General features: G+C 40.5%; 1 protein-coding gene and 1 long non-coding RNA gene across 3 annotated transcripts; one reads left to right on the top strand and one right to left on the bottom strand.

Moving 5' to 3' along the window:
* Positions 1 to 3,974: 3,974 nt before the first annotated feature.
* LOC130152558 (uncharacterized) lies at positions 3,975 to 14,931 on the bottom strand. Its single transcript, XR_008823004.1, has 3 exons — positions 13,350 to 14,931; positions 6,535 to 6,704; positions 3,975 to 5,607 (listed from the first exon to the last, which is right to left on the bottom strand). It is a non-coding gene; the product is annotated as an uncharacterized LOC130152558 (long non-coding RNA).
* Positions 9,976 to 24,531, top strand: LOC130152555 (photoreceptor outer segment membrane glycoprotein 2). 2 transcript variants are annotated; one of them, XM_056346311.1, is made up of 4 exons: positions 9,976 to 10,273; positions 14,938 to 15,606; positions 19,503 to 19,749; positions 21,152 to 24,531. In XM_056346311.1, the coding sequence occupies exons 2-4, from the start codon at positions 15,026 to 15,028 to the stop codon at positions 21,416 to 21,418; spliced, it is 1,095 nt and encodes a 364-aa protein (XP_056202286.1). In that variant the 5' UTR covers positions 9,976 to 10,273; positions 14,938 to 15,025; the 3' UTR covers positions 21,419 to 24,531. The 2 variants fall into 2 exon arrangements, with proteins under 2 accessions (XP_056202286.1, XP_056202285.1); XM_056346310.1 differs by having other exon boundaries at positions 9,977 to 10,337.
* The last annotated feature ends 1,973 nt before the right edge of the window (positions 24,532 to 26,504 follow it).

The raw sequence follows: 26,504 nt of genomic DNA, 5'->3' as shown, positions 1-26,504 counted from the left end.
AAAAAAAAAAGAAAAAGAAAAAAAAAAAGAGGCGCTTATTTCCCTGCTGTCAGGCAGATAAGATGATGCTAGTGTGACTAATGTAAACCCTTTCTTCATGCGTCACAAGGAGATCAGAGTCAAAGAGTAAATTTAGAAAACAGTATCTCCTACTGCTGCTGCTTTATGAATAGGAAGATCTTAGTGCTCGTCATTTACAAATGGAATTACCCAGCAGTGGGAGCTGTGAACCTAAGTGAGCCCAAACAGTTGTGACTTGCTCAGTGTCAACTTCAGCCAGATGCTCCTTCATTCACAAAGTGAACTGCCTCAAGCAGCAGACCACCAGTCATTGTGGTGTGGATAAACACTGGTGATAAGCATATATTCTTCTGTGTATAGGGGGTGTATGTGTGTGTTCTATATCCCAAATAACAGCTGAAACAGTTAATAAGAAAGCTTATATTATGAAGAAATGTTCATTTTGTCAATGGAAATGAACCAACCTCGACTGAAATAGGTGAGGAGGGTTTTTTCTTCTTTTTCATTTTTTTTTCAGTACTACATCTTTTCCCCAATTGCAAAACGGAGTTACGAGTTACTTACTATTAATAGACATTCACAGTTTCTGAGATGGAAAATATTCTGTTGGAGCTACTTATTCTTCCAAATCTGTCTTGAAGGCATTGCAAAAGTGACAATTATTCTAGGATAGGCCTGCTTCTTATACCTACTCTTATGCACTAAACAAATAATTTTTCACATTCCCTCTAAAGTAGACATAATTTTTCCTCCCAAACTATAATTGTGGGTAGATGAATGCCCTAACCACCTCTTATGTTAATGCCAACAAAACTCATTGTGTGTTAGATGTAACGGGGAGCTCATGAATATGAATCCAACTTTGAAGACTACTTTATTGTTCCCCAAATAACTGATGTATTGCCTGAGGTGTACAATTCTTCAGGAAAATTTTCTGAATCAATTAAAAAGAATGGAAAGGCTTTAAATATCCTGTTTATCTGGTTTGTCTGTGTACCTGTTTATCATTGCTAATCCAAGGGGCATAGTTTCTCCTATCACTTTGTAACTTCACAAATTAATACATTTTCTAATATAACCACATTGTCATGCACAATATCACAGAAATCATATCATGACTACGTTCCTTCTTAGCATACTGTAAGTCAGCCTGCACACTGCAAGCTTTAAAAGACTGAATAGCCTTTCCCTCCGTCATCAGTTAGTTTAAAAGTTACAGTGATCTGTTAGTTTTCAAATTACCAGGAACTCTTCATAAGCAGACAAAACCTTAATGGCTCAAGTAAGTCAAGCAGGGAAAAAAATAAACTAAAGCTGAGTCTTCTCAAAAGGAAAATCTGTTTCCACATAAGTGCAGGAGGTCTTTACAGAAAAGATCTAATCTTTTTTAATTCACTGCTCCAGAAATATACCAAAAGGTTCTTCAGGGCTTTCTGTTCTATTTTGGTTCAAAGATGACGGTAAGTATCACAGATACCAGTGTTTCCTCTGTCAGTGCAAACTTGCAGAATATCTTCACCACAATAAAAAAAAATCAAAACAAAACAAACAAACAAACAAACTCCATAACATTAAAATCTCTATGTAAATATGGAATCAAGCTATTCTAGCTTTTTTGTGGTAGTACAGGTAGTTAAGCTTAGATGCATAGAAAAGGTTGCCCTAAGCCACAAACTGTCCTATGCCCTTTATGGAGGTTTTACCCTGTTCTGATAGGGTATCTCAATGTAAAAACGTGCTGCTTTTTGCAGCGTAAGTGTGACCTTGATCTTATCTTTTAGCCAGTTCTATTTTGTTGCTCTATCTGGCTTTATGTGGTAATTATCTGGTATTCCATAACATCCCATTAACAAAAGTTTTGGATGCAGGGGGAGTAAAAGGGGGATTAACTGTAAAAAGTGCCTCTAAATAGTATCTACTCTTTCTGCCGTTAGAGACAGACTAGAGGGCCAGGTGGATAACTGGTCTGACCCTGCAGGGTGTTTCCTATGTTCTGAAGTATCTGTATTTTTTGTATGGGAGTTTATCGTGCAGCCTTTGAATCTATATCAAATGTATGTGAGTGAGGAGCCATCTGTGAATCTCCATGGAATGACAATGAGCATCCTAGGTCCTCCTATAAAACCAGACAGCTCTTGCAAGCATATTCAAGTGAATATATATTCATGTTCAAGCACAGCACAGCTAAACATTTAACTCTGATGTGGCTGTGAATTAATCTAGTAATTTTAGTTTACTAGTACTTATGTAGAAAGAAAAGGGGAAAGAAGAGGAGCTTCTAACTCCAATCTGTTGCAGATCTCTGAGTCTATTCCTACTATGAATATTCTCTGGAAAGTGAATTCTCATCAGTACATTTTACTTGTCTGTGCATGTAAACAGTATACCTAGGTATTTCTTCTTAAAACAATTACATTGCTTTCATTATTCCTGAGAAACACATTGAAATTAAGTTAACATTTTATCATAAATTATACCAAAAATGTTACTTTTATAAATAAATTATTACAATCACAGGAAGGGGAAAATCATTATTTGCATTAGCAAAGGTTCAGATCTTGCCAAGAGGTGGATTTCACCTTGGGATGGAGAAGAACAAGTCCTGGAAACAACTGTCTTCTAGTTTAACTTTTCTGAAGTCAAAATGATTGTATCAGCAGAAACTTTAGTCTGTTACTTCCAAATTAGAGGGAAAATAAAGTTACTTAGCAACAGCTGTAAACCGCTACAAATGGACACCTCTGTGTTTGTTGTGAAGTATCTCAGGTGGTGCAAAATAAATCAGTAAAGCAGACTGTCTTGTCTTAGTTCAATCCTAAATGTCTAACGTGGCTGTAGACTGCAAGGATACAAAGGAAGAGTACTGTAGGACAACTCTGAAGTTGGAGGAGAAGCCCAATCAACACTACGCATCCAAACTTAATGCAGAAATTACCCCAAATTCCAAATTCCTGACCAAACTTTATTATAACCAAGTAGTTGCTCTAGAAAGCTGTGAACAAAAACAAGAGAGAAAAATTTAGTTGTGCTGATATATGCACGGCATATGCATGGCAATACAAGTTTGTATGAAAAATAATTCCCAGTCTTATAAATATGTTCTTCCATATCTAATATAGCTTCAGTTTAATAATAAGCATTAAATCACCTGATGAAGCAATAAATAGGACTGCTCTGAATTTTAAAAATGTAGAAACAATTCTGTAAAGACCAAAGTGACAGTAAACTATTTCTGGACACAACTCTAGCTTTTATGATTTTTTACTTAAAAAAGAAGAGAGAATGAGAACATACCTAGATATAAACTCCCAATATCTATCTTTCTTGTTTGAGGGACAAGATCAGAACTTCCAGGATTGTCTGTAGATGGAACACAACTTTCTAGTGTGTCAAGTTCTGCTTTCATAAGCATCATAAATGAGTAATGATGGAAAAGTAAGTTGGCTTTCCTGGAAACCTTCTTCCTTATGGGGTAAGGGAAATGTGAGAATTTTCATCAGAGGTTTTTTGTTTGGGTTTTTCTTTTTTTTTTTTCTAAATGGAATGATTTAATGTTTCTTCAAGGAATCTTTAAAAATTAAAAACCACACCTATACAAAAAGATGCATATATATGCTGATGGAGAAGGGTGACATGATTAAAAATGTGTAAGACCTTCTGAATTCTGCTGTTATTTTCTTCAAATATGTATGGGAGTACATGATTCATCCTGCAAAGTACAGACTCCTTGATTTCAAATATTTTCATTGGAACTTCTTTGCCTAGATGTCAGGGTGTTGAGATTATTTATTTATTTCTGTATGAGCCAGAAGTTCTGAATAATGTTTCTGCTTAGCTGACCACAGAAGTAGGAGACAAAGCTCCAGAAAGCTTTTTGGAGAGTCAGAAATCAAATGATTGTCAGAAAAGAGAAGAGAGAAAAGGAAAAAAAAAAGGGGGGGGGAAGGAGGAGAGAGGATAGATAGCAAGATGCACAGACTTTATAAGTATTCATTCCCAAGAGACGGAAAATTCATAGGTTTGGTTGATCAGTAAATTAACATCCACCAAGTAATAGAATTTGTTTAAAATTATAAGTAAAACTTAATACACAAATGGAGGTGGAAACAATGCTGTCACTGAGGAGTAGAAAGGTAAATATGTTTTATAAGCTCATGTTTCAGGCAAAAGTCAATGAGCAAAAGAAGTATTGACCAAAGATGGGATAGTGCTTACAAAGTTTTGTAGATGTTTAAACAGCTATCTAGTTCATAGCAAATGAAAAATCTCGAGACATCTAGTTCAGCCCTTTTTCCAGGGAGTGACCAACTGTCCCTACAGCATTCCTGGCCAGTATTTGTCAGCCTCTTCTAAAAGTACTCTGTGGATGGAAATCAAGCTTTTTCATGGGCTGTTTCACTATTCTCACTAAAAGAAAGATTTCACGCATTGTTTCTCCTCCTGTTACCAAAGGAATTTATTCCCTTCCTCTGTGCAATTACCTTAAAATTACTTGAATGTTATTTTCACCTCTTACCATCAGTCTTCTCTACACTAAGAAAACTGAGTTCCTTCAGTCTTTTTTCATAGATCACGATTTCTAGACACAGAGTGTCAATAAGCCTGAAGTAGCCGCTGGAGGGACAGAGGGATCTTGTGTGTTTTTCAGAAGAGCTCTAAGAGTAATGTGTCTAGGTGCTGTTTTTTGTCTATCTGACAGCTTAAAAAACTTTGTGAGTCCATTTTTTTATTATTATTTTTTAGGTAACTGTCTCGTCTCTTTCTAAAAGAATCTCAGATTCCCTACAAGATGTCCCAAGTAATATTGTTCAGTTCAAATGGTGTTTAGAGAGTGAAGAACAGCATCAACATCCAGTTTATAATAAGGTAAGAGCAGGGAGACTTCCTGATTCGTGTAGGAGGTCTCACTGAGGAGAAATGTGAGAGTGTATGTCTGACTGCTTTGCTAGGGGAAGAAAGGTCAGTTGGCAGTATAGTACACCAAAGTATTTATACTATGAGATATGAAATAGAAAAAAGAAATTTTACCTCATTATGTAAGGAGAATTTTGTTGGGAACCCTCCTAATATGTGTATAATTCCATTCTGCAAAAAGCTTTCTGATTACCGGCCTGTGATGATACAATCCATAGTGAATAAGGTACAAAGGTAAAAGCAAGATTGCTGCATGGTCTAATTATGAATAAGGTAATAAAAATGGATTCTAATCTTCACAAAAAGTTATAGCCAAGATGGAAGCTTCAGATTACCAACCAATTTAAAATACAGGTTTACTTTCCAGCTTTGCTGCTGACTGCTGGTCTGATTTTAAGGTGAATACACTATTTCTGTGCCTTGGTTTTCCATTTGTAATGACTCACCATGAGTCAGGAGCAGATGACTCAGAGGTTATGGACAGTACAGCTCCTATGAACAGTACAGCTCCTATGCACTGCAATCAGATAGGCACCTGTAAGGTGTTTCCCGGAATATGCAAGAGCCCTGAAGACTAGCATACACGTGCAGTGCAGTTCATGCAAGTCTGCTATAATTTCCTTTTTGCCTGAGACTGGCTCCAGCATCCATATTGTTGTAACCTTTAAACATCTGAAAAATGAAAATTGTAATACTTCTTCTTCTGATTTGTTTAATCTGTGATGTTTTTTGGGCAATTAAATGAGATACAGTTACAGTGTTTGTATTTTGCTTGGAACATAGTACATTGGGTCTTCTGGTACAACTGTACTACAGTGTATAGCTGTAGTTGTGAAAACATACCATTGGCTTAGTTTGCAATAAGCTTTGTGGTGTGAAAATATACAAACTGGGTCTTTTTTAATTACTGTCTGTCCCATTACCTCTTACCTTTGAGTTTTAGCATTCCCCCTGCCAACTCTGCAATTCCATAAGAATTTCAAATGTTGCGATTTAACTTAGGTATCTTCATCTAACCAAAACAACCATAATCATCTAGATACCACTATACTTTCTTCCGAAAAGTTCAAAAATGTAATGGAGAGATGAATATTCTGCAAAGACCCAGTTGCTTCTATTTGCCTAATAATGCCCCTCAGTATCTACTGTGTGGTTCACAACTTTACAAAAGCCAAAAAAAAGCAGATGGTCTGAATTCCTTCTTTCATACCCTCTCCCCATTAACACATATCAGTGAGAATCTGTTCCTGAACACAGACGCTCCTGCGAGAAGCACTGACATGTGAAAGAAAGGGTGTATAGTACCTGCTTGTGTCAGACTTGCTGGGTGCCTCCAGTTTTTAGCTCATTACTCCAAAACCTCTTATTGTTAGTTATCATTTGAATTAAATACAAGATGAAATGGAAAGCCATCCCAATATAAAAGAAAATAAACCATTAATTTTTGGAAACTAGATGTAAATTTAGATTTTGCAGCATTCATCATCCCAACTAGCCATGTAATTAGGCTAATTCCTAACACATCTGTCCTTACTTGTGGACTTACATATGAATGGTACTAAACAGGTAAGTAACTGGCCAAACATTTATTAAATTTACCTCTTTCAGGTCCAAAGCCACCGCACAGCAATCTCCACTGTTAGCAGGCAAGTCTTTTCTTTCTACAGCACTGGATGACAGATAGCAGATGCACATGTACAACCACTCCTGCTGAGTTACAAAATGCTACTCTATCATTATGGTCTTGGTGTCCAGGCTTCCCAGCAGGTCTGTAAGGAAGTACATCATGGTTAGTTATAGATTGCCATAAAACAAAACTAATTTCTGAATAATTCAACTTTTTATATTAACTTTACAGCTGAAATCATTTCCCGATATGAGATGGAAAAAAAATACAGGTGGCATTGACTCTAGTTGTATTAAGATTGGATTTAAGTTATTTCATCAAATGCATATTCCTGAGCTTCCACTAGCTGTGACTGACCTAACACAAATGAAAAAAAAAAACCCCTAACTTTGCATTGTAGAAAAAACCTACATACAGCAGCACTGCCATCTTCTGCTTGCTTTCCTTCATGCATGTGAGCACTAGGTTTATATCACAACGCAACAGGGAAGGTGCATTTTTCTTCTAGTAGGTATCTGAGGCAATAGCATCTAATATTCAGGGATAACATACGTCTGAAGTTCTATAGATGTGAAGGGGTTCAGATGGGAACTTTTTCTGGGCATAGAAAAGGACTTCAGACATTTACCCAGGATTTCTAATGTATCACATCCCAGCCAAAGCAACAGCTCAAAAACCCCAGGCAAATGTGTCCATTTGTGTACTTGTGCTGTCTCAAAGGAATATATTATACCTGTTGAATATGCTCCATAGAGTTGATCTATACACAGATGTACACATTTGAACAGATTTAACATATTCCTTGTGGTCTGCACGAGTACAGCAAGTCCAAACCATGAATGATCAATATACATAGGACTAATTGAATGCAGTTGGAGTATATTTGATCATATGCAAGCATTTCCGTGGTCCACATGCAGTAGGTTGAGCAGCTCCCAGATGTATCACATATGCTCTTGATCTGAAGTTTCCTGGATGCGCTGTACATCAGCACATAAGCAAGACAGAAAGCTGGAAGCCCTATTTCAGATATTTTCTTTAAAAAGCTTGTGATATTTTGACCCTGGTTGAGCATCAGGTGCCCACCAAAACCGCTCTATCACTCCCCTCCTCAGCTGGACAGGGGAGAGAAAATATAACAAAAGGCACATGGGTCAAGATAAGGACAGGGAGATCACTCAATAATTACCACCATGGGCAAAACAGACTCGACCTGGGGAAAATTAGTTTTATTACCATTCAAATCAGAAAAAAACACCTTCCCTCCACCCCTCCCTTCTTCCTGAGTTTAACTTAATTCCCAGTTGCTCTATCTCCTCCCCCTGAGCGGTGCAGGGGAACAGGGAATGGGGGTTACAGTCAGTTCACCACATGTTGTTTCTGCTGCTCCTTCCTCCTCACACTCTTCCCCTGCTCCAGTGTGGGGTCCCTCCCATGGGAGACAGTTCTTCATTAACTTTTCCAGCATGAGTCCTTCCCGTGCACTACAGTTCTTCACACACTGCTCCGGTGTAGGTCCCTTCCATGGGGTACAGCCCTTCAGGAATGGACTGCTCCAGCATGGGACCCCCACGGGGGTCACAAGTCCTGCCTGTTTCAGCGTGGGTTCTTCTCTCCATAGGTCCACAAGTCCAGCTGGCAAACCTGCTTCAGTGCAGGCTTCTCATGGGTCACAGCCTCCTTCGGGCATCCACCTGCTCCGATATGGTGTCCTCTACAGGCTGCAGGTGGAGATCTGCTCCACCGTTAACCTCCACGGGCTGAGGGGGACAGCCTGCCTTACCGTGGTCTTCACCACTGGCTGCAGGGGAATGTCTGCTCTGGTGCCTGGAGCACCTCCTGCCCCTCCTTCTGCACTGACCTTGGTGTCTGCAGAGTTGCTGCTTTCTCCTCTCTCTCTCACTGGTGCAGATTTTTTTTTTTTTTTCCCTTCTTAATGTGCTATCACAGAGGCACTACCAACTGGACTTTGGCCACTGGTGGGTCCATTTTGGAGCCGGCTGGCATTGGTTCCATTGGGAAGCTTCTGGCATCTTCTCGCAGAAGCCACCTCTGTAGCGCCCCCCTTCCCCTACCAGAATCTTGCCATGCAAACCCACTACAAAGGCAAAGGTAAATTACATTTTTCTGAACTGAAGTTGCCAGCAAAAAGGCACATATGGCTTCCAGGGAACCCCACATGTCAAGGAAGTGGCTCTGTACAAGTTTGTCATATGGTACTAGATGATGGATTGTTAGATGGAGCCTTCAGCATAAACATTAGTTATGAGTTTGACTGTATCAGAAAAACTGGAAAGGGAGAGAATTTCACTGTGTGACTTCATCCTGTTGGGACATGTCCTTGGGGTTGTTTCTCCCTGTGGAGGCACAGAGTGACACTGGCAATTAGGAGTTTCCCTCTTCCACGCAGTGATGTATGAAATGACTTTTGCCAAGTGAACAAGTCTTAATTGTATTTTCTTCTTACAATATTGTAGTTAGATACTCCAGTCTTTGCTTTACTCAAGACTTTGAAAGACTGAGTTGCACTGGTAACTAACCTTTCACCTTTCCCTGATAAGTGTGATAATACTGCTGTATGCAGAGGAGTGTCTTATCTTTAAGAAAGCATGAGACTATAAACAGGGTGAGCAGGCATATTCACAGAATACAGCGTTAGAAACTGCTGCGGTTTAACCCCAGTAATATCATGGTATCAGTTTATTGCTCATCATTAGCTGGGAGAGGACTGTTTATGCTTCTGAGAATATCCATATGCATTACAATCCCTGATGCAGGGTCCTTTGCAGTCATGTGCGCTCACTGAACCCCCTCTGCTGTGCTGATGTGGTGTGGACCCTGTGGATCAAACCTGGTCCTGCTTAGTGATTCAGTTCTGGTACTAGCATCACCACTAGCTTCATCAGGCATTGCTACAGTCTGAGCTTGTTGCCACTACTGTTGCCAGTTCAACCCAGCCATGTCCGTCCTGCAAACTGCTACATGCTGGGCTCAGAAATGTCGGAGGACAAGACGCTTTTGCTTCTGACTTGGGATAAAGCTTTTAAGAGTGTAGGACAGAGGGTTTCTACTAGATTGTTCTTGAACCTGGAAAGCTTCCCAAACCAGAATCTACTGTGAGTCATACAGGATGATCCAATTGCTCCTGGTTACTTGAATTCCTTTCTTGGATACATTCAATATACGGAGAACAGACAATTCCATCCAAAGCAGGAAAATATGGAATGATCAGTAAGGCACATAACAGTGAATGTAAATTATGATTGTCTAAGATTCGCCCTTCCCACAGAAGCACAAAGTTTCATTAGTTTCATTCTTCTCTCTCTTGGACCTGTATTTATTGTTAAGAACAAATTAAGAACTAATAAAGACATTAGCAGGTACTGAAGAACAGTCTGAACAGTCTCTGTTGTTTACTAGCCCAAACCTCTTTGGGATAAAAAGGTAAAAGAAATTACTGAAAATCCATTTTGTTGGTGAGATCTCAGTTCACACTCAGTTAATTGGCCTGTTTTGCAGGATTTAACCTGGTGGCATAAGAACCTTGAAATAAATCTCTTAGCTACGATTAGAGATGAAAGAGAGATTAACATGGGCAGGAGAGTTGAAGTCTTTTTCTGCATCTCCACTGGTGAGTCAGTGTAAAGACAGAAGAACTACAGAGACATCAGGAAAAGGGTACTTCAGTCTTTCTCAGGATGCCTGATCCAGGTATTTTCTCCCCTGTACTCATCAAGTTATCCGTTTCGAGATCCTGTTCAGTCCTGTGAAGCAGGTTAGTGGTTTCTTTTACAGCAAGTCACAGATAGGAACATGTGTTTAGCTAAAATGGCAGATTTTCGTGAAATTGGTAAGGTAAGATATGACAAAATTGCAAGCCAGATTTCTTTGGACAATTTGCACCTAATAAGTAAATGTTATAAACAAATAAATAGCTGTGCTGTTTTGTTGTATGTACTATGGGGAATTTGATAGCGAAAGAACAGGTAGGTGGCATGCTGGAAGCAAAAAGCTACTGCATGCTGATAGAAGCAGTGTTTGAAGTGAGTTAGACAAAGAAAATTTGAAAACAGTATCAATAATATGGGAGAGATTTCCACATGTATTTGGCTTCTTCTGTTGAAAGAAATATTTCTCCCTCTATAGAATAAAAATCTAGCTTGCTGTCCCATAGCTGGGGAAAAAATGTCTGCTTATATATGCTTCATAACTCTGGAGTGGCTCATGTGGAGTGTGTTTCTAAGAGCTTTGATAGACATGTTTATTCCACTGAACTACTAGGAGCACTTGAGGTTTTACAATAGCCCACTGTCAAATACAACTTGAAGAACAGATACATACTGCAGAGCAAGACAATGACACTTTTAGCTCGTAACTGCACTTCAGTTCTTTCAGCTGGAAGAACTTCCTTCATGGAGCTCAAAAAATGCTACTATATGGCAGTGTGCGTGTCGCAATACATCTTATGCTAAAATATATTCAATACTTTGTTGAACAGTTAGGGAAAGAATAATGTTATGGTGTATTTACAAAATTTATTACGATGGGAAGAGACTCTTCTCATCTAAAATAAATTCAGTAAACTGTTAGCATAGGAAAAAATAATCTGAAGAGAAATACCCACACAGAAGCTGGGAACACAGCAACAGAGTAGGTAAGCTGTTCTTCTGTCCCAGACTTGATGCACTCAAATTTAATGAGAAGCATAGCGTCCCCCGAAGATCCTTTGTGCAACCCCAGGTATATCAGTGACAGCCAGGGTCAGTAAAGGAGGGTTCACGGCACTACAACAACCAGTCATTGCCCCCTCTCTCCTCTGACAGTTGGGCTCATATGAAATAGCCGATCTTATACTGCTGGAGCACTGTAGTGTGGGTACCTCTGTTAGGTGAATGTGCATGAAATCTGGTCTTACAACAATAATAAAATTGCACCAAGGAAGCTGGGAATACCTTGTGATAATTACAGGAGGCAAGGACTTACTAGAAAGGTTGCTCTCGTACAGAAATTTCTCTTTTAACTTTAGGCATCTGAAAATGGGGAAGGGAGCTATCTCAGAATAGCTACACGAGATTGAACGTATTCCTGCTTATGGAATTCAGCTACAAATTTCTTCATTGCTATAACACGATAGAAAGTCTCAAATTTACATCAACAGTGCCTCTTGAGTAGATGAATTTTAGGAAAAGGTAAAACTTTACAACTTTTGTTCAAATGTTAAAGCAAAAGGTGTTTGGCAAGTAGGGTGTTCTCAGTGACACTTCAACTATATGTGTGCCTAACAAATATGTACATGTATTTCATAGAAATGAACAGCGAGTGATGCATTCATATACGCTGGCCATTGGCTTTGAACTGCGTATCAGCAGCTAGGAAATTTCACAACAGATTCTCTCTGTTGTGAGCTCTGAGACCTGAGTACTGGGGGCAAAAGCAGCCATCTTACAGCTATTTTAAGTTCAAGTCATGAACTGCTTAACTGGTGAAGCAATCAAAGATACTGGCTCCAGGCTTTAGCAGACAGGCTGTCAGCTGAATTCGTATGGAGGCTTAATTCTCTGCTGGCAGAGCGTGATCCTTTTAAATGAGGTCTGAAGGGTACCGCAGAAGAATGGTGTGAAGAAGTGGTGCCATTTTATAGATACCTGTTCTCTGGACTTGTTTGTACAGAGGTGTCTACCAGTAATCAGTATTCCATCATGATATTCTATATGATTGTCACATTATGATCACAATTAATATTCAACCATAACTGATAATCAGCCTTAATCATTAAAATCAGGACCCTGTTTTTAAACTCCCGAGAGCTGATGGCCTCAACACCTTTGGAAATAAGACCGGTAAAGAAAAATACTGTGCATTTTGCACACTGTTCTGTGTATTGTACAAAAGATATACAGAGGTGAACAGTTTTGAGGGCAATTAGTTTCCTCTGTAAATGCAGAGAAAATACACACAACGTGAATGATTAAGATCTCACAGGCATTAATATGTTTTAATATGAATGGAACAACCTACCCCTCGCCTGTACAAACAAAACTGATTCCTTCTGACATACACAGATGAAGACACTGGGATACCATTACCTTTTTAAGCTGCACTCTACAACAATCTGCTTACCCCATGTTAAGCTTCATTGCAGCTGTGGATCCTTTAGCGGGTATGCGTAGCCCTACTTTTGTACAGCTTGCCTGCAGGTGGTTTTCATGCTGTTTTAGCTGATACCAGCTTTATTCCAATAAAGTAAAGCAGTGGAGTCCACTAGCTTAAAAAACATTGTAAGAAAATGATGAGGCTTATGCTTCTCTGTTTCCCCAAATGTACAGGGTTACGTTTTACTGTTTATAAATGCCATTGTAGTAGCGGAATTAGATGACTATAATCATATAAATACATAGTTGTATAGCATAAAATCACCCTCTTGAAAATTGCTGAATTAGTATGAGACCCTGCTGAGAGCAAGTTTTCTGGGGAGGAAAGAAAGAAGTCTATATAGCTTGCACATGTTGAGGAAAGGCGATCACAAAGCATCGGAAACACTGAAGGGTAAAAGTTCATCGCTTCAGCCGGAGGTACTGCAGCGCAGTGCTACATCCACACCACATACACTGAAAACACATTGTCTCCAGCTCTAAGAAGTTTTAGATCTTGGATGTTATTAGCTGTTTTCTGCTTGTGATCATGATATAACTGGAGAGGTGCAAAGGAGAAGTTATTAGTAGTGCTGCAAAGAAGCAAGTTTAAAAGTGCTGGGAAAGATGGTATCTTTTCTTAGATCCACTAATACCTGGAGAAAAGACGACAGCACAGCAGGCCTCCTTCAGCTGTGAAACTCTGAAATACCAGATTTGAAACTCAGGGCCAGGGAGGAGAAGTCTTCAAATACTTTTTATGCCCATCATTGTGATCTTCGGAAAGAAAAATAAGAGTCTGTAGATTACATGGGGAAGTAAATTGTTAATAACGTAAGAGTAGGTGTTTCAAAATCAAGCTAATAAAACATACAAGATACAGATTACTAAACACAAGTAGTTTACTGTCATTTTTCAAATGGTTCCCCCCTTCCAAAAAATACTGGGGTGTCACTTGGGCTGCAGAGTCTTCTTCAGACAGGAGAACGGAAGCAGTTCAGCGGGCGGTGAAGAAGTCAAGGTTGTTGCAGAACATGCAGCCAGGAATGAAGTTTAGGATTCCGACTGGAATACGGCAGACCCAGAAAGGAAACCAGTCTGCAGGTGGTAGGAGGGTTGGAATAAGGTGTGACTGTCACAGTTCGCAGCACAGAGGCAAAGAATAAGCAACTTCAGCTGCAGGAGCAGAGGTTAAGACAGTAATGGCGATTCCCTAAGGATTAAATAGGCCTCATTTAATACATCACGCTATTCCAAAGCCTGTTTTTTAATAAGAACTCTCATAAAGAAAGGAAGGACAATCACACAAAAAACCAGAGCATCTTAAACTGCTGATTTTTTCTTCAGGTATGAAGATACTCTGCTTTTTTTTGTAGGGTGGTATGTTACTTCACATAAAAATGGTTATGCTTTTATGCCAGATCAAGTGGGAAACATGCAGTGGAGGACAGTTTGTTACCAGTAATATATTCAGTCATAAAATATAGCCATAACACTTAAAAGTTAATAAAAGTTTCATACTATTTTCTAGAAAAACAGCAGTCTCATTGATAGTTTAACTATTTGTTGAGCATTTTGTGTCTGTGGATAACCACGGTCAGTTCCCCCTGCAGTTTTTGCCAGAGGGATTTTATCTTCGTAGTGTAACTGTAGGCATAAAACTGCCTTTTGGTAAAAAAAAAAATCATGTTTTACTGCACATTATCCATGAAATGGCTCAAAATAACCATGGGATACTGTGCTTCTGGTACTATTTTCTGGGGTTTTTTCCATCTGGAAAAAAAGCTCATGTGATTATGCTGTATCTATCTGCTTGTTTGTCCTGCTTGATCAACTCTTGACTGCAAATCTGACCATGACATAGTAATCTAAGAATGATTAATTCCTAGAATCACCAAGAAAATACACGCAACAAGTAGAAGGGCACCATGAGTCTTCTGGAGGGAAAGACAGCAGATCAAGTCACTTCTAGACATCAGAAAACCTGCACAGAAAATTGCCCTTGACAAAAATCCTAAGAATCCAGGTTCACTGGTTCTACTGTTCACTTGTTTTTAATTGTTCTAGTCAGTTCTTAGAATTTATTTTTTAAGTGATTCACATTGTATGAAATTTAAGCAATAAATTTCACCAGGGCACTCCCTCGGCAGGACTCACAGTACATGAGGCTTTATGGGACGTTTTCTGTAGTCTCTACAAATACCTTGTCAAACAGACTATAATCTATCTCTCTCTTTTCATCAGATTTCTGCTGCATGCCTTGGATACATGCTCCTAAAGAGCTTACAAGTTTTCCTTGACCTACACTTCTTTTCCTAATGCTGATCTGACTATGGCTGTCCTCAAAGTAAAATTCACCAAAACTAAGAGGGACAAATTGGCTCAGATCTTATGGATCCTCAACTGGGTATCTGTAGTGAGCGGGATCATTCTCTTCAGTCTTGGCCTCTTCCTGAAAATAGAGATCAAGAAGCGCAATGAAGTGATGGCAAAAGGGGATGTTAACTCTCTCCCCAACATGCTGATCTCTGTAGGGGTCATAGCATGTATCATCAACTTTCTGGGTGGCAAAATCTGCTATGACTGCTCGGATGCCAACAAGTTCTCTCGATGGAAACTAGTTATGCTCCCATACATTGTATGTACCTTCTGTTTCACCTTCTGCATCCTGGTGGGTGCTCTCATGTGCTATACCATGAGGAACGAGCTGGAAGAGTCTCTCTATCTGGGACTGAGGGATGCTATTAAGTTCTATAAGGACACAGACATACCTGGACGATGCTTCTTGAAGAAAAGAGTGGATATGTTACAAATTGCATTCCAGTGCTGTGGAAACAATGGCTTTAGAGACTGGTTTGAAATTCAGTGGGTATCTCCTCGTTACCTGAATATGGCTTCCAAGGAAGTTCTGGAGTAAGTATTTACTAGTTGTAACAATTAGAGGAGAAAAAACTCATTCAAGAAGGCAAAGTACGTACTAGCTTTTACTGGACCTTTGTTTCTTAAAAAAAAAAACATAGGATGACCACATTACTCACAAAATACGCTAACTACATGCATAATCACAAGTTGCTTTTTGCTAGCTTTTTAGGGTCACTAAGCAAAGCAAAGATGTATCTTTCCTTTTTTAATGTGGTGAATTAGCTACCTAAAGATTTCAATTAAAGTGAGCTGATAACGGAAGGAGAAAAAGGGTTGTACTATCAATACACAGTCAATTCTAAACACTGAAAGATCTTTCTCCTTCAAGATTTTAAGATTTTGCAAACCCAGATTCAAATCTGTATGTTCACATGTGAGAAACTGCCAACACCACATACACTGAATCAAAAAGGAGGAGAGAAATCCTTGAAATTTGGGTGGGTGGGTGTGGGTGTGTTGGTTTTGGGGGTTTTTTGGTGGTTCTTTACATGATGTAACTATTAGAAAATTATATGCTTAAACAGAAGAGTCTGGTAATTCTTGCAGACAGTAGAAAAGGTAACAAAAATATTTTAAATTAAGACAATCCAATATGTGACAATTCTTCTAAAGCTGAAAAAAAAGTCTTCACTGACAGAGTATAGTAGTTATATATTCTTGGGAAAGACAAACACAAAAAGCTTGACTGGCATTTTTCAAGTGTTCTGTTTTGTTGAGCTCAAAAATCAGCAACAACAAAGCCAGAGGAAGGGAAGCTGAAGATCTTGTTTTCACAGAATTTGCAACTTGAAACTGCCATCGTAGCAAAGTGTATATACAGAGCGACAAACATGCCAGAGGATGGGACCTACGAGAATATGGACAAGAGGGCGTCAACATGCATAAGGCAGTTGGCTGTGGAAATAAAACAAGCTTTAGAAAAGTGTTGTCAAGGGAAAAGCTGGAAAGCAACAGTGCTACAAAGCAGTGACCCAAGACATGTTTTAAATCCTGGTTCTACACCAAAAACTGACAGGACAACCAAGGTGGTCCACAGGAACTTAGGAGTAGCATCTTATTGTGAGGACAAAAGTAAAATATACTGCGTCTTATTTCTGTGAGACATGCAGAAACAATGTTTTACCCAGGGTCTTAGCTAAACTCTTTCCTTCTGCAGGGTCACCTGTGCTCTGCCACTGTTTTGAAAATACACTGTCAGTTAATTTTTGCCTCACGTAGGCAGAAGTTGCCAGTGAAATGCATGTGAGAGCAGTTACTACACTGCAGAATTTCTTTTACTGTAAATAAATTGGATACTAGCAATTCAGATGGAATTATCCAAGTTGGTGATGTATAACCCAATTACACTATGATTTCCAAAAATCTGGTAGTGAAACATTTGATATTAAATTGTTGGAAGCAAAGTCCAGCTGGTAATGTTCAGAAAGAATGGAGAAGAAACCAAATATTTTTCTGGGTTTCATCTTGTACGGTATGTCAATTAATACTTGGTAGATTGAGAGGCAAAGCAGGCGAGAACTGACATTCTGTCAACTCGCATGTAACTTTTGCAAAACTGAACTTTGCACCTTCCCTCATAATCCTCTTCTCTCCCCTCTCTTCTGTGTCTCCATTGCCAACACCACTACATGACAAGAAATGGAGACAATCAACGGGAACGGCAGGAGGATGAGACAGGTTACAGTGGACACAATCCCATCCAGGTTGTACCAGCAGTAAAGTCCCTAACCAGCAGGTTGAGGGAGGTGATCCTCCCACTCTACTCCACTCTCATGAGACCCCATATGGAGTACTGCATTCAGCTCTGGGGCCCCCAACATGAGGAGGACACAGACCTGTTGGAGCGAGCCCAGAGGAGGGCTGCAAAGATGGTCAGAGGGCTGGAGCCCCTCTCCTATGAGGACAGGCTGAGAGAGTGGGGGTTGGTCAGCCTGGAGAAGAGAAGGTTCCAGGAAGACCTTACAGCAGCCTGCCAGTACCTAAAGGGGGCCTGCAGGAAAGCTGGAGAGGGACTTTTTACAGGCACCCATAGTGACAGGATACAGGGGAATGGCTTCAAACTGGAAGAGGGCAGATGTAGATCAGCTATTAGGAAGAAATCCTTTACCGTGAGGGTGGTGAGGCACTGGCACAGGCTGCCCAGAGCAGCTGTGGATGCCCCATCCCCGGCAGTGTTCAAGGCCAGGCTGGACGGGGCTGTGAGCAACCTGGTCTGGTGGCAGGTGTCCCTGCCCATGGCAGGGAGGGTGGAACTAGATGATCTTTAAGGTCCCTGCCACCCCAAACCATCCTGATTCTATCATTGCTTTGGTTCAGTAAAAATCATCTTTTTATAGTCTCAAAAGCAAATTTAGCTTTACAATACCTAACAACTTTGAATTGCAATAACAAATAATGAATGTCTCACTCTGTCAGCTCTGTTACTGAGGTCTTCCCTTCTAACAGTACCAAGATGCATCATTCTTTAATTTGTCAGTAGTAGAGGAAACAGGATGGCAGGGGCACATTACCCAAGTCTGGAAACTGCTGTTGTTGGCAGCAGAAAGAACATTCTTTGTTATAACATGTGGCAGGAAGTAGAAAAAAAACCTCACACAACTAAATTGGTGCTTGGCATCAAAAGGAAAGCTAAAGACTTAGCTTGAGGTTGTATTTTAACCATTTTAGATGCTGTACTGTATTTGGGTCTTGTCACTAAAATATACAAGGCATTTTGCTGGCCTGGGTAAAAGCTCCCCTTTCACAATGTGCTGGCCTTCCTCTCCTCCCTCTGTGGGGTTTTGGAAAATATTAAAAATTCTATTATTAGCAAATGGCAAAAGCTGGATATCTAAGAGAAAATTGTCTTTCATGTATTCTGGCTCCCTAACGAAGGCTGAAGGGCATGGGCTTCATTAAAACAGGCCACAGTTCTCACCTGTGGGGCTGTCTCAGGAAATAAGCCTTTGCAATGCGCATGAAAATAGATACATGGTTAGAGGCAACTTCCCCAAAGTGCGAGAGCATCTCTTAACATCTTATATACTCTCCAGTTTCTGGAAAATCTATTTCTCCGAAGAGCCTGGCTGGAAACAGAGGTCCTCACAAGGATACAGTAGCTAAAGAGCAGGCAATACAAGGAAAACTGACATCAAGGATTCATTTAACTGTTCCAGAAACTCCATTAGTCTGAGACTGTTCTCTTTACATCCTGTGATTTTTTTTTTCTCTCTCCTATATCTTTCTTCTTTTCCCACTTGTTCTTATCCTAGTCGTATAAGGGAGAGAAAGGAATAATTTTTAACAATAAATATAGTTTCAAAAGTCAGAAATAGTATAGTTACAAGAAGTAGAAACTCCATTGTGAAGTAGTCTCAAAACACGCGCCAAACCAGCCACTGCACAGAGGTACAATGATGGAACGCCAGCAGACAATTTCCAGTGGTTCCTGGGGCATGCAAAGTGATCCTCGAATTAGGTTCTCTCTTAAGGAATGCTTGTGTTAAAAATCAATCCAGAAGGATTTCTAAGGCTGTAACTTCCATTAGAGTTCCACCACGATAAATAAGTTCAGAAATTGTCTTTAGTATTTTCAGCACAGAGATACCAAAAAAGGCATCATCTCTGCGAACACACCTTGTGGAATCTGTGATTCCACACCTTGCACACACAGTACTGAGAACCATGTGAGATACTGTGCCGATACTACGCAAATAGAGCAAATGAAAAATTTAGTTTTCCTGCAATAAGCAACTTTTCCAGTTGAAAATATATTCCCATTTTCCTTTTGTTACATTGCAGAGCCCTACATTGCAGCAGACTTGCATTATATCCTTTTATAAATATCACAGACACTACCTGCTGCTGATAGCAGATTTGTAACGCCCAAACTTTCTGTGCTGTTGCAGCCGCCTAAAGAGCAATGTTGATGGCAAGTTCTTGGTGGATGGAGTACCCTTCAGCTGCTGCAACCCAAGCTCCCCACGGCCCTGTATCCAGTACCAGCTGACTAACAACAGTGCTCACTACAACTATGATTTTCTGACAGAGGAGCTCAACATCTGGGTGAAGGGGTGCAGAGAGGCCCTGCTGGATTACTACACAGCTATTATGAGATCCATTGGTATTGCAGCGTTGCTTATTTGGTTGTTTGAGGTAAGTCTAATAAAAATGGCCGGTATCGGATTAATCAGAGTCTTCCTGCTCTCTAGGATGGGAACCAATTACACTGTAATCTATGAGAAGCGCCTCAATATCTAATATAAATTCCACAAGCACTTCCAGAATGTTACAGGACTTCCTTTAGGAAGGCAACTTTCTCAAGTCCCCTAAGCAAAAGCAAATCTCATTGAAGATTAAAACTAACAGAAATTATGTATATATTTCTGTACATTTACACAGCTTTTTCAATAGACTATGGCATATTGCCTTCCCTGAAGCATTTATGGGGTCAGATACAGGATGATATATGCAGTGACACAACTGCAAGGAAATGAGGTGATAAGGTCTGAGGATTGTTTTAAGTCCATTTTGACAAAAAAAAGTACAAAATGTTGGCAGGCCTGTGGCTAAATACATTAATTTTATTTATAGTAAAAACTGAGCATAAGTATGAATATCTCAAAGCCTCCTTTTACATTACATAGCTTCACCATACAAACAGTACTTGCAAACATGGCATATTCCGGGCCAGCGGTCTTTCTGCTGGCACCTGTAAAGAAAGCTGTCTGAATGTTGTCATCACAGGTAAAGGACTCCCCAGTGGCACAGGCTAAAATATGGTTTTCTTCCCTTTTTAATAAGTTTCCCTTTTCTGATTATTGCTCTACTGCATAAATAACACCACTATAATTAAAATAGTTCACAACAGTCCTCAAGCAGTGCTAGATGCAGGGGTGGTGCCAGAAACAACAGGACTTTGGCAGGACCTGAAAACGCGGTGAGCCAGCTCTCTGTGCTCCCTTAAATATTGACAAGCTGGACACACTGATCTTGAATCCAACAGAACTATGAATGTGGAACTTTTTCCTAAACTTAAGCCTCTACTATAGGCCATCCTTCTTAATTTTAATGCAGTGCCATGTAGGAGACATATGACTTACATATGAATGATTGAACTCCTTGGAGAAAATACCAATTTAATCAAGGTCAGTGGGAAAAAAAAAAAATCCATGGAAGTTAACACACTATAATTTAAACTTTTTCTTCCCCAGTGACTGATGGCTCCATTAATTGGTCATTCATTCTACACCAGTTAGTTGTAGTCTCTGAGGCTGCACTGTTCCCGAGTAACTCTAGGTATTTATGTGCTAGTAACATGCAAGTGGGAATGCTACCTGAAGAACAGAGAGATAATCAATCAATCTCTCCCTGGTATTTTTCTTTCTTTAAAATTTGATTAATTGGGAGAGCGGTTGGATATATTGCTGAGATAAAGAATCTGTCTGCTTTACTCAATATTAATTATTAGGCCTGTAAACACACGTCAGAAAGCTGACTTAGTAGTAGGATCAAGGCTGTAATTTAAACTCTCTGTTTAACCATTAACTGTTTCCAGCTCTCTGTACTTATTGGTGTCCGGTACCTACAAACAGCCATGAAGAACGTCCTTCTGCTAGGAGATCTGGAGGGTGAATCAGATGGTTGGTTACTAGAAAACAGCTTTGTGGAAACTGCCAGATACAACATCAGTATCATTAAGAACCTCGGCAAAGCCAACCAGATCTCCACTGTCTCAGGCATGAACGACCCCAACATTGACGTTCAAAACACAAACTGTGGCAAAACCAATGTTATAACAAAATCTATCCCAGCAGCTAGCTAGGCAAGTCTTCAGAGAAACTGTATCACAAGCTCTGACATATTACGGTCTTACAGATACCGGACTTTTCACTAGTAGGCAAAAAATGGTAGGAAAACTAGTAAGACAACTGAACAAACCATGGACTGGTGACAGCTCCAAAAAAACTGATACTTCTTTGGCTGGATGTATTTTTACACATTCTTGTGAAATCCCCGATTTTCAACACTGCGCAAAATAAACTTCTGGAATTTTCTCCACTTTCTCTCCCTTGCTTATGTACTTCTGTCATGGTCTGAATACGTCAGAATAATGATTATGCACAAGCAAATGTTCCAGATAAGATGGGTCTACATCTACTAACATACAGATTGGTCTCCTGTGTACCAACGTTTGTCATTAACGTCATTACATCTATAGAAATCCCAGCAGCAGGAAAATAATAATAAAAAAAAATATTACACCAAATAAAAAGTTTCTTTAAAAAAGACAAAAACTCTGAAATGAAAACTATTAGTCCAAGTTAGGATCGGGGAAATTTTAGCCCAATTCTACATATATATGACAGCCCTTCTAAGAGAACCTACTGGGTAGTGAAATTGAGTTGAAGGCAATGAAAATTAGCATAAGCTATTCCAAATTATTTTTTTCCCCAGAATAGTCTGGAGTATTTCTTAATTTTTCTCCATCTATAGTTCAGGGAAAGCCAGCTGCCGTACCTCCCTGGAAGTCAATGGGTACTGCTGAAAGGAGTTCTCTGCTCAAGAAAACTAATTGGCAGCTCATGCCAGGATATTTAAAATTTGAAGTAACATGTGATAGCACAATTTAAGAACAAGCAGACACTTCCCATAAAATAAACAGTAATAATCCTACGTGTTTAAAAGCTCTTCAAAAGTACTTACGTAGATCCAGGGTCTGGAAAATAAGGGATTATTTGGAACCAATGAAGCCACAGACTGACATATCTCCATCACATTCCTAGTACAGAGCTCAGGAACTTTGTCAAAGCATGAAGCGAGAGCCTTCTACACCCAAGACACAGAGATACAGAATGCCCTAGGACTATAATTCATCATTACTAGCAAGCAGAAAAACATATCAATACAGAACAGAGGATAAAAGACCAAATAAAATATTTTACTTGTTATTGTTGTGAATAATGCATTGTTTGAATGTAAGTCTGGACAGCTTGTGCAATTTTGAATCATAGAATTATTTAGATTGGAAAAGACCTTGGAGATCATCAAGTCCAACCATTAACCCAGGACTGCCAAGTCCATCCCTACACCACCGTCCCTAAGCACCGCATCTACATGTTCTTTAAACGCCTCCAGGGATAGTGATTCCACCACCTCCCTGGGCAGCCTGTTCCAATGCTTGATCATTCTTTCAGTGAAGAAATTTTTCCTAATATCCAATCTAAACCTCCCCTGGCTCAAACTGCAGCCATTTCCTCTTGTCCTGTCACTAGTTACCTGGGAGAAGAGCCTGACCCCCACCTGCCTACAGCCTCTTGTCAGGTAGTTATAGACAGCAATAAAGATCCCTCTTGTGTCTCCTTCAGGCTAAACCTCCCAGGCTAAGATCATTGCTTCCAACCGTTAACCCAGGATTGCAAAGTCCACTACTGAACCATGCCTCTAAGCGCCACATCTACAAATCTCTTAAAATATGTCCCAGGATGGTGATTAAACCACTTCCCTGGGCAGCCTGTTCCAGTGCTTGACAACCCTTTTGGTGAAGAATTTTTCCCTAATATCCAATCTAAACCTCTCCTACTGCAACTTGAAGCTGTTTCCTCTTGTCCTGTCACTTGTTATTTGGGAGAAGAGACCTGCCCCCATCTGCCTACAGCCTCCTGTCAGGGAGCTGCAGAGAGTGATAAGGTCCTGCCTGAGCCCCCTTTTCTCCAGAGTGAAAAACCCCAGTTCCCTCAGCCGCTCCTCACAAGACTTGTGCTCCAGACCCTTCACCAGCTCCGTTGCCCTTCTCTGGACACGCTCCAGCACCTCAATGTCCCTCTTGCCGTGAGGGGCCCAAAACTCAACACAGTGTTCGAGGTGCAGCCCCACCAGTGCCCAGTACAGGGGGACAATCACTCCCCTTGCCCTGCTGGCCACACTGCTTTGGACACAAGCCAGGATGCTGTTGGGTTCTCGGCCACCTGGGCACACTGCTGGCCCACGTTCAGCCGGCCGTCAGCCAGCACCCCCAGGCCCTTTTCCCCCAGGCACTTTCCAGCCGCTCTGCCCCCAGCCCGTAGCGCTGTGTGGGGCTGCTGTGACCCACGTGCGGGACCCGGCACTGAGCCTTGTTGAACCTGGTACAACCGGCCTCGGCCCACGGGTCCAGCCTGCCCGGATGCCCCTGCAGAGCCTGCCTGCCCTCCAGCAGCTCAACACTCCCCCCAGCTCGGTGTCGCCTGCAAACTGGCTGAGGGTGCACTGGATCCCCTCGTCCAGATCGTCGATAAAGATACTAAACAGAGCTGGCCCCAGCACTGAGCCCTGGGGAACACCACTTGTGACCGGGCGCCAGCTGGGTGTAACTCCATCCACCACCACTCCTTGGGCCCGGCCGTCCAGCAGCTTTTTACCCAGCGCAGGGTGCACCCGCCCAAGCCGTGAGCAGCCATTTTTAATGTACAATCAAGTACAAGTAAAGATTACACCACTGGGATATTCAAAGCATAACTATTCCTACTTTTGAAATTGTGTGAAAGTAACAGTAAAAATTTTACCTGTCTAAGCAATGTTGTTTTCTACAGCAACAGAATAAGCAAGAATTATGCTGTAATAATATATGGTAAACAAAGTGTGAAGTAAAAATCTGTACTGTAATTCAAGCAGGCTACATATACAATCATAATTTCAAATGCGATTGCTTCACTGCTTAAAATTTTAGGCCTATACCTAGGAATATTAAACAAAACCAGACAGATGTGGTCTGTCTGCACCAGTAGCCTGTAGCAGATGTTTTGCAAAGGCACATAAGAGGCAACACCATTAGAAAATAGTTGTTTCCCTGACAAAGCCTCCTGACTTCCAGGAAACAGCACTTTGGGACCTGGTATGACAAAGAGGGTATTTATATCACTGTTTTAAAAAAATCTCAGTGGATGTTTTTTCTACAAATCTGCATAGTATTTTTTTTTTTTTAAACTCATTCATGGTTTTGATATTTAAGACACAACAGTGAGCTTCAGATTTTTAACTCTCAATTCAGTTCTGCATTGTTGTAAACCTGCTTCTCTTCGCTTGTTAACTCCCTGGCAACTTAAGTCAGGTATCCCCTAATTCTTGCTGTAAGATGTAGCTGACAGTCATTCCTTAATTATTCCCTCCATGCCGTTCCCAATTTTAGAGTCTTCTAATATAATCTCTCTTGATCCTATCTTTCCAAGTTGAAAAAGTTGCTATTTAACCTTTTACTCTATGGAAGTTGTTTCATACCTTCGATAATTTTCACCACTCTTCTCCATTTATCATTTTGAAATGGACAACCCTGTGTAGAGCCGAAGACATCATGAACTAAATAGGTCTTCTATCCTTTTCCTAAGAATTCCTATCATTGTTTTTGACTTGTTATGAGCAGAGACAAATTTTCACAGAACTATCCATAAAAATACTAAGAAAATCTTTGATACGAATATACCTGGGGGTGCTGTTCGACAACAGGCTCAGTACAAGCTGCAGTGTGCCCTGGAGCCAAGAGGGCAAACCCTGGGGTGCATCAACCACAGTACAACCAGCCGGCCACAGGAGGTGATTACCCTGCTGTATTTAGCGGTGGTGCGGCCTCACCTGGGGTACTGTGTGCGGTTCTGGGCCCCTCAGTTTAAGGATGTGAAGGTCCTTGAACGTGTCCAGGGGGCAACAAAGCTGGTGAAAAGGCTGGAAGGAACGTCCTGTGAGGAGCGGCGAAGGACTGTGGGCTTTGTTTAGTTTGGAGAAGAAGAGGCTGAGGGGCAACCTCACTGCTCTCTGCACCTTCCTGAGGAGGGGAGGTGGAGAAGGAGGTGCTGAACTCTTCTCCCTGGTATCCAGTGATAGTAGGACACATGGGAATGGCTGAAAGCTGTGCCAGGAGAGGTTTAAACTGGACATGAGGAAGCATTTCTTTACCAAGAGCAGTCAAACACTGGAACAGGCTTCCCAGAGAGGTGGTTGATGCCCCAAGCCTGTCAGTGTTCGAGGCATTTGGACGGTGCCCTTGGCATGCTCTAACTTTTGGTCAGCCCTGAACTGGTCAGGCAGCTGGACTAGATATCATTTTAGGTCTCTTCCAACTGACATGGTCTAGTCTATTGCAAATGTTAGTTTTTGCATAGCTACATTAATTTTCATTTACCAAAAGCTAAACCTTCTGTTATTATCCAGCTGCTAAACTTAGTAACAGCCCCCTGAAAACATTCAAAATAAGTTTTATGGAATATCTTTGTATCATTGTCAGAGTTTGCCACTTTGTAATTCCCTTTTTCAGATCACTTCTGAAAATGCTGAAAAAGCCACACAGATTTCTGTGTATCTCAGTTGTTAAACGCACCATTTATTCTTTTACTTTGTTGCTGAACCAGATCTTCCATTTATCTCATGACAGCTTCTTCTAATTCTATGGGTTAGTTGGAAGACACTAGTCAAAGTTTTTTGAAATCCACATTATTACTGATTGGCTCAACATCCTCATCATATTTGTTAACTCCTTCAGAGAATTCAATCTGTAAGCTCAGCCTTCCCTTTACAAGAACTATGTGTTAACTCTTCCCTTTGCACTGCATTTACCTATTTGTCAACTTCTGTTCATTTCAATCACTTTGTCCAGTGTGGAATTAAACTTAACGGGTGCATAATTCCTTCAGCCATTTCCGAGAGCCAAAAATCTTACTTCTGCATCACTGTCTGCTGTGGTGGTGGTGTTGCAGAACACTGAGCACAACAGTATCCTGAGCCTCACCAGCAGCACTAGAATTAGGTGATACATACTGGGGAAAAAAATGAACACAGAAAGCTGTAGTACCTTGAGGGATCAAGAAGACAGACAGTCATATATCGCAAATTAATCAGAGTTTGCAGCAGAATTATTTTTTTTTAAGCCAATTTTTTTTTAG

The sequence above is a fragment of the Falco biarmicus genome, chromosome 7 (assembly GCF_023638135.1).
Source record: "Falco biarmicus isolate bFalBia1 chromosome 7, bFalBia1.pri, whole genome shotgun sequence".
NCBI classification, from domain to species: domain Eukaryota; kingdom Metazoa; phylum Chordata; class Aves; order Falconiformes; family Falconidae; genus Falco; species Falco biarmicus.
Note: the sequence above shows the minus strand (reverse complement) of the source record. Positions and strands in the feature narration are given on the sequence as shown.

Excerpts from the sequence above, each read along its gene's own strand:
- LOC130152555 (XM_056346311.1), top strand. The coding sequence starts at position 15,026 with ATGGCTGTCCTCAAAGTAAAATTCACCAAAACTAAGAGGGACAAATTG. Across the intron at positions 15,607-19,502 it reads GCTTCCAAGGAAGTTCTGGA|CCGCCTAAAGAGCAATGTTG; the intron begins GTAAGTATTTAC and ends GTGCTGTTGCAG. Across the intron at positions 19,750-21,151 it reads TGCTTATTTGGTTGTTTGAG|CTCTCTGTACTTATTGGTGT; the intron begins GTAAGTCTAATA and ends AACTGTTTCCAG.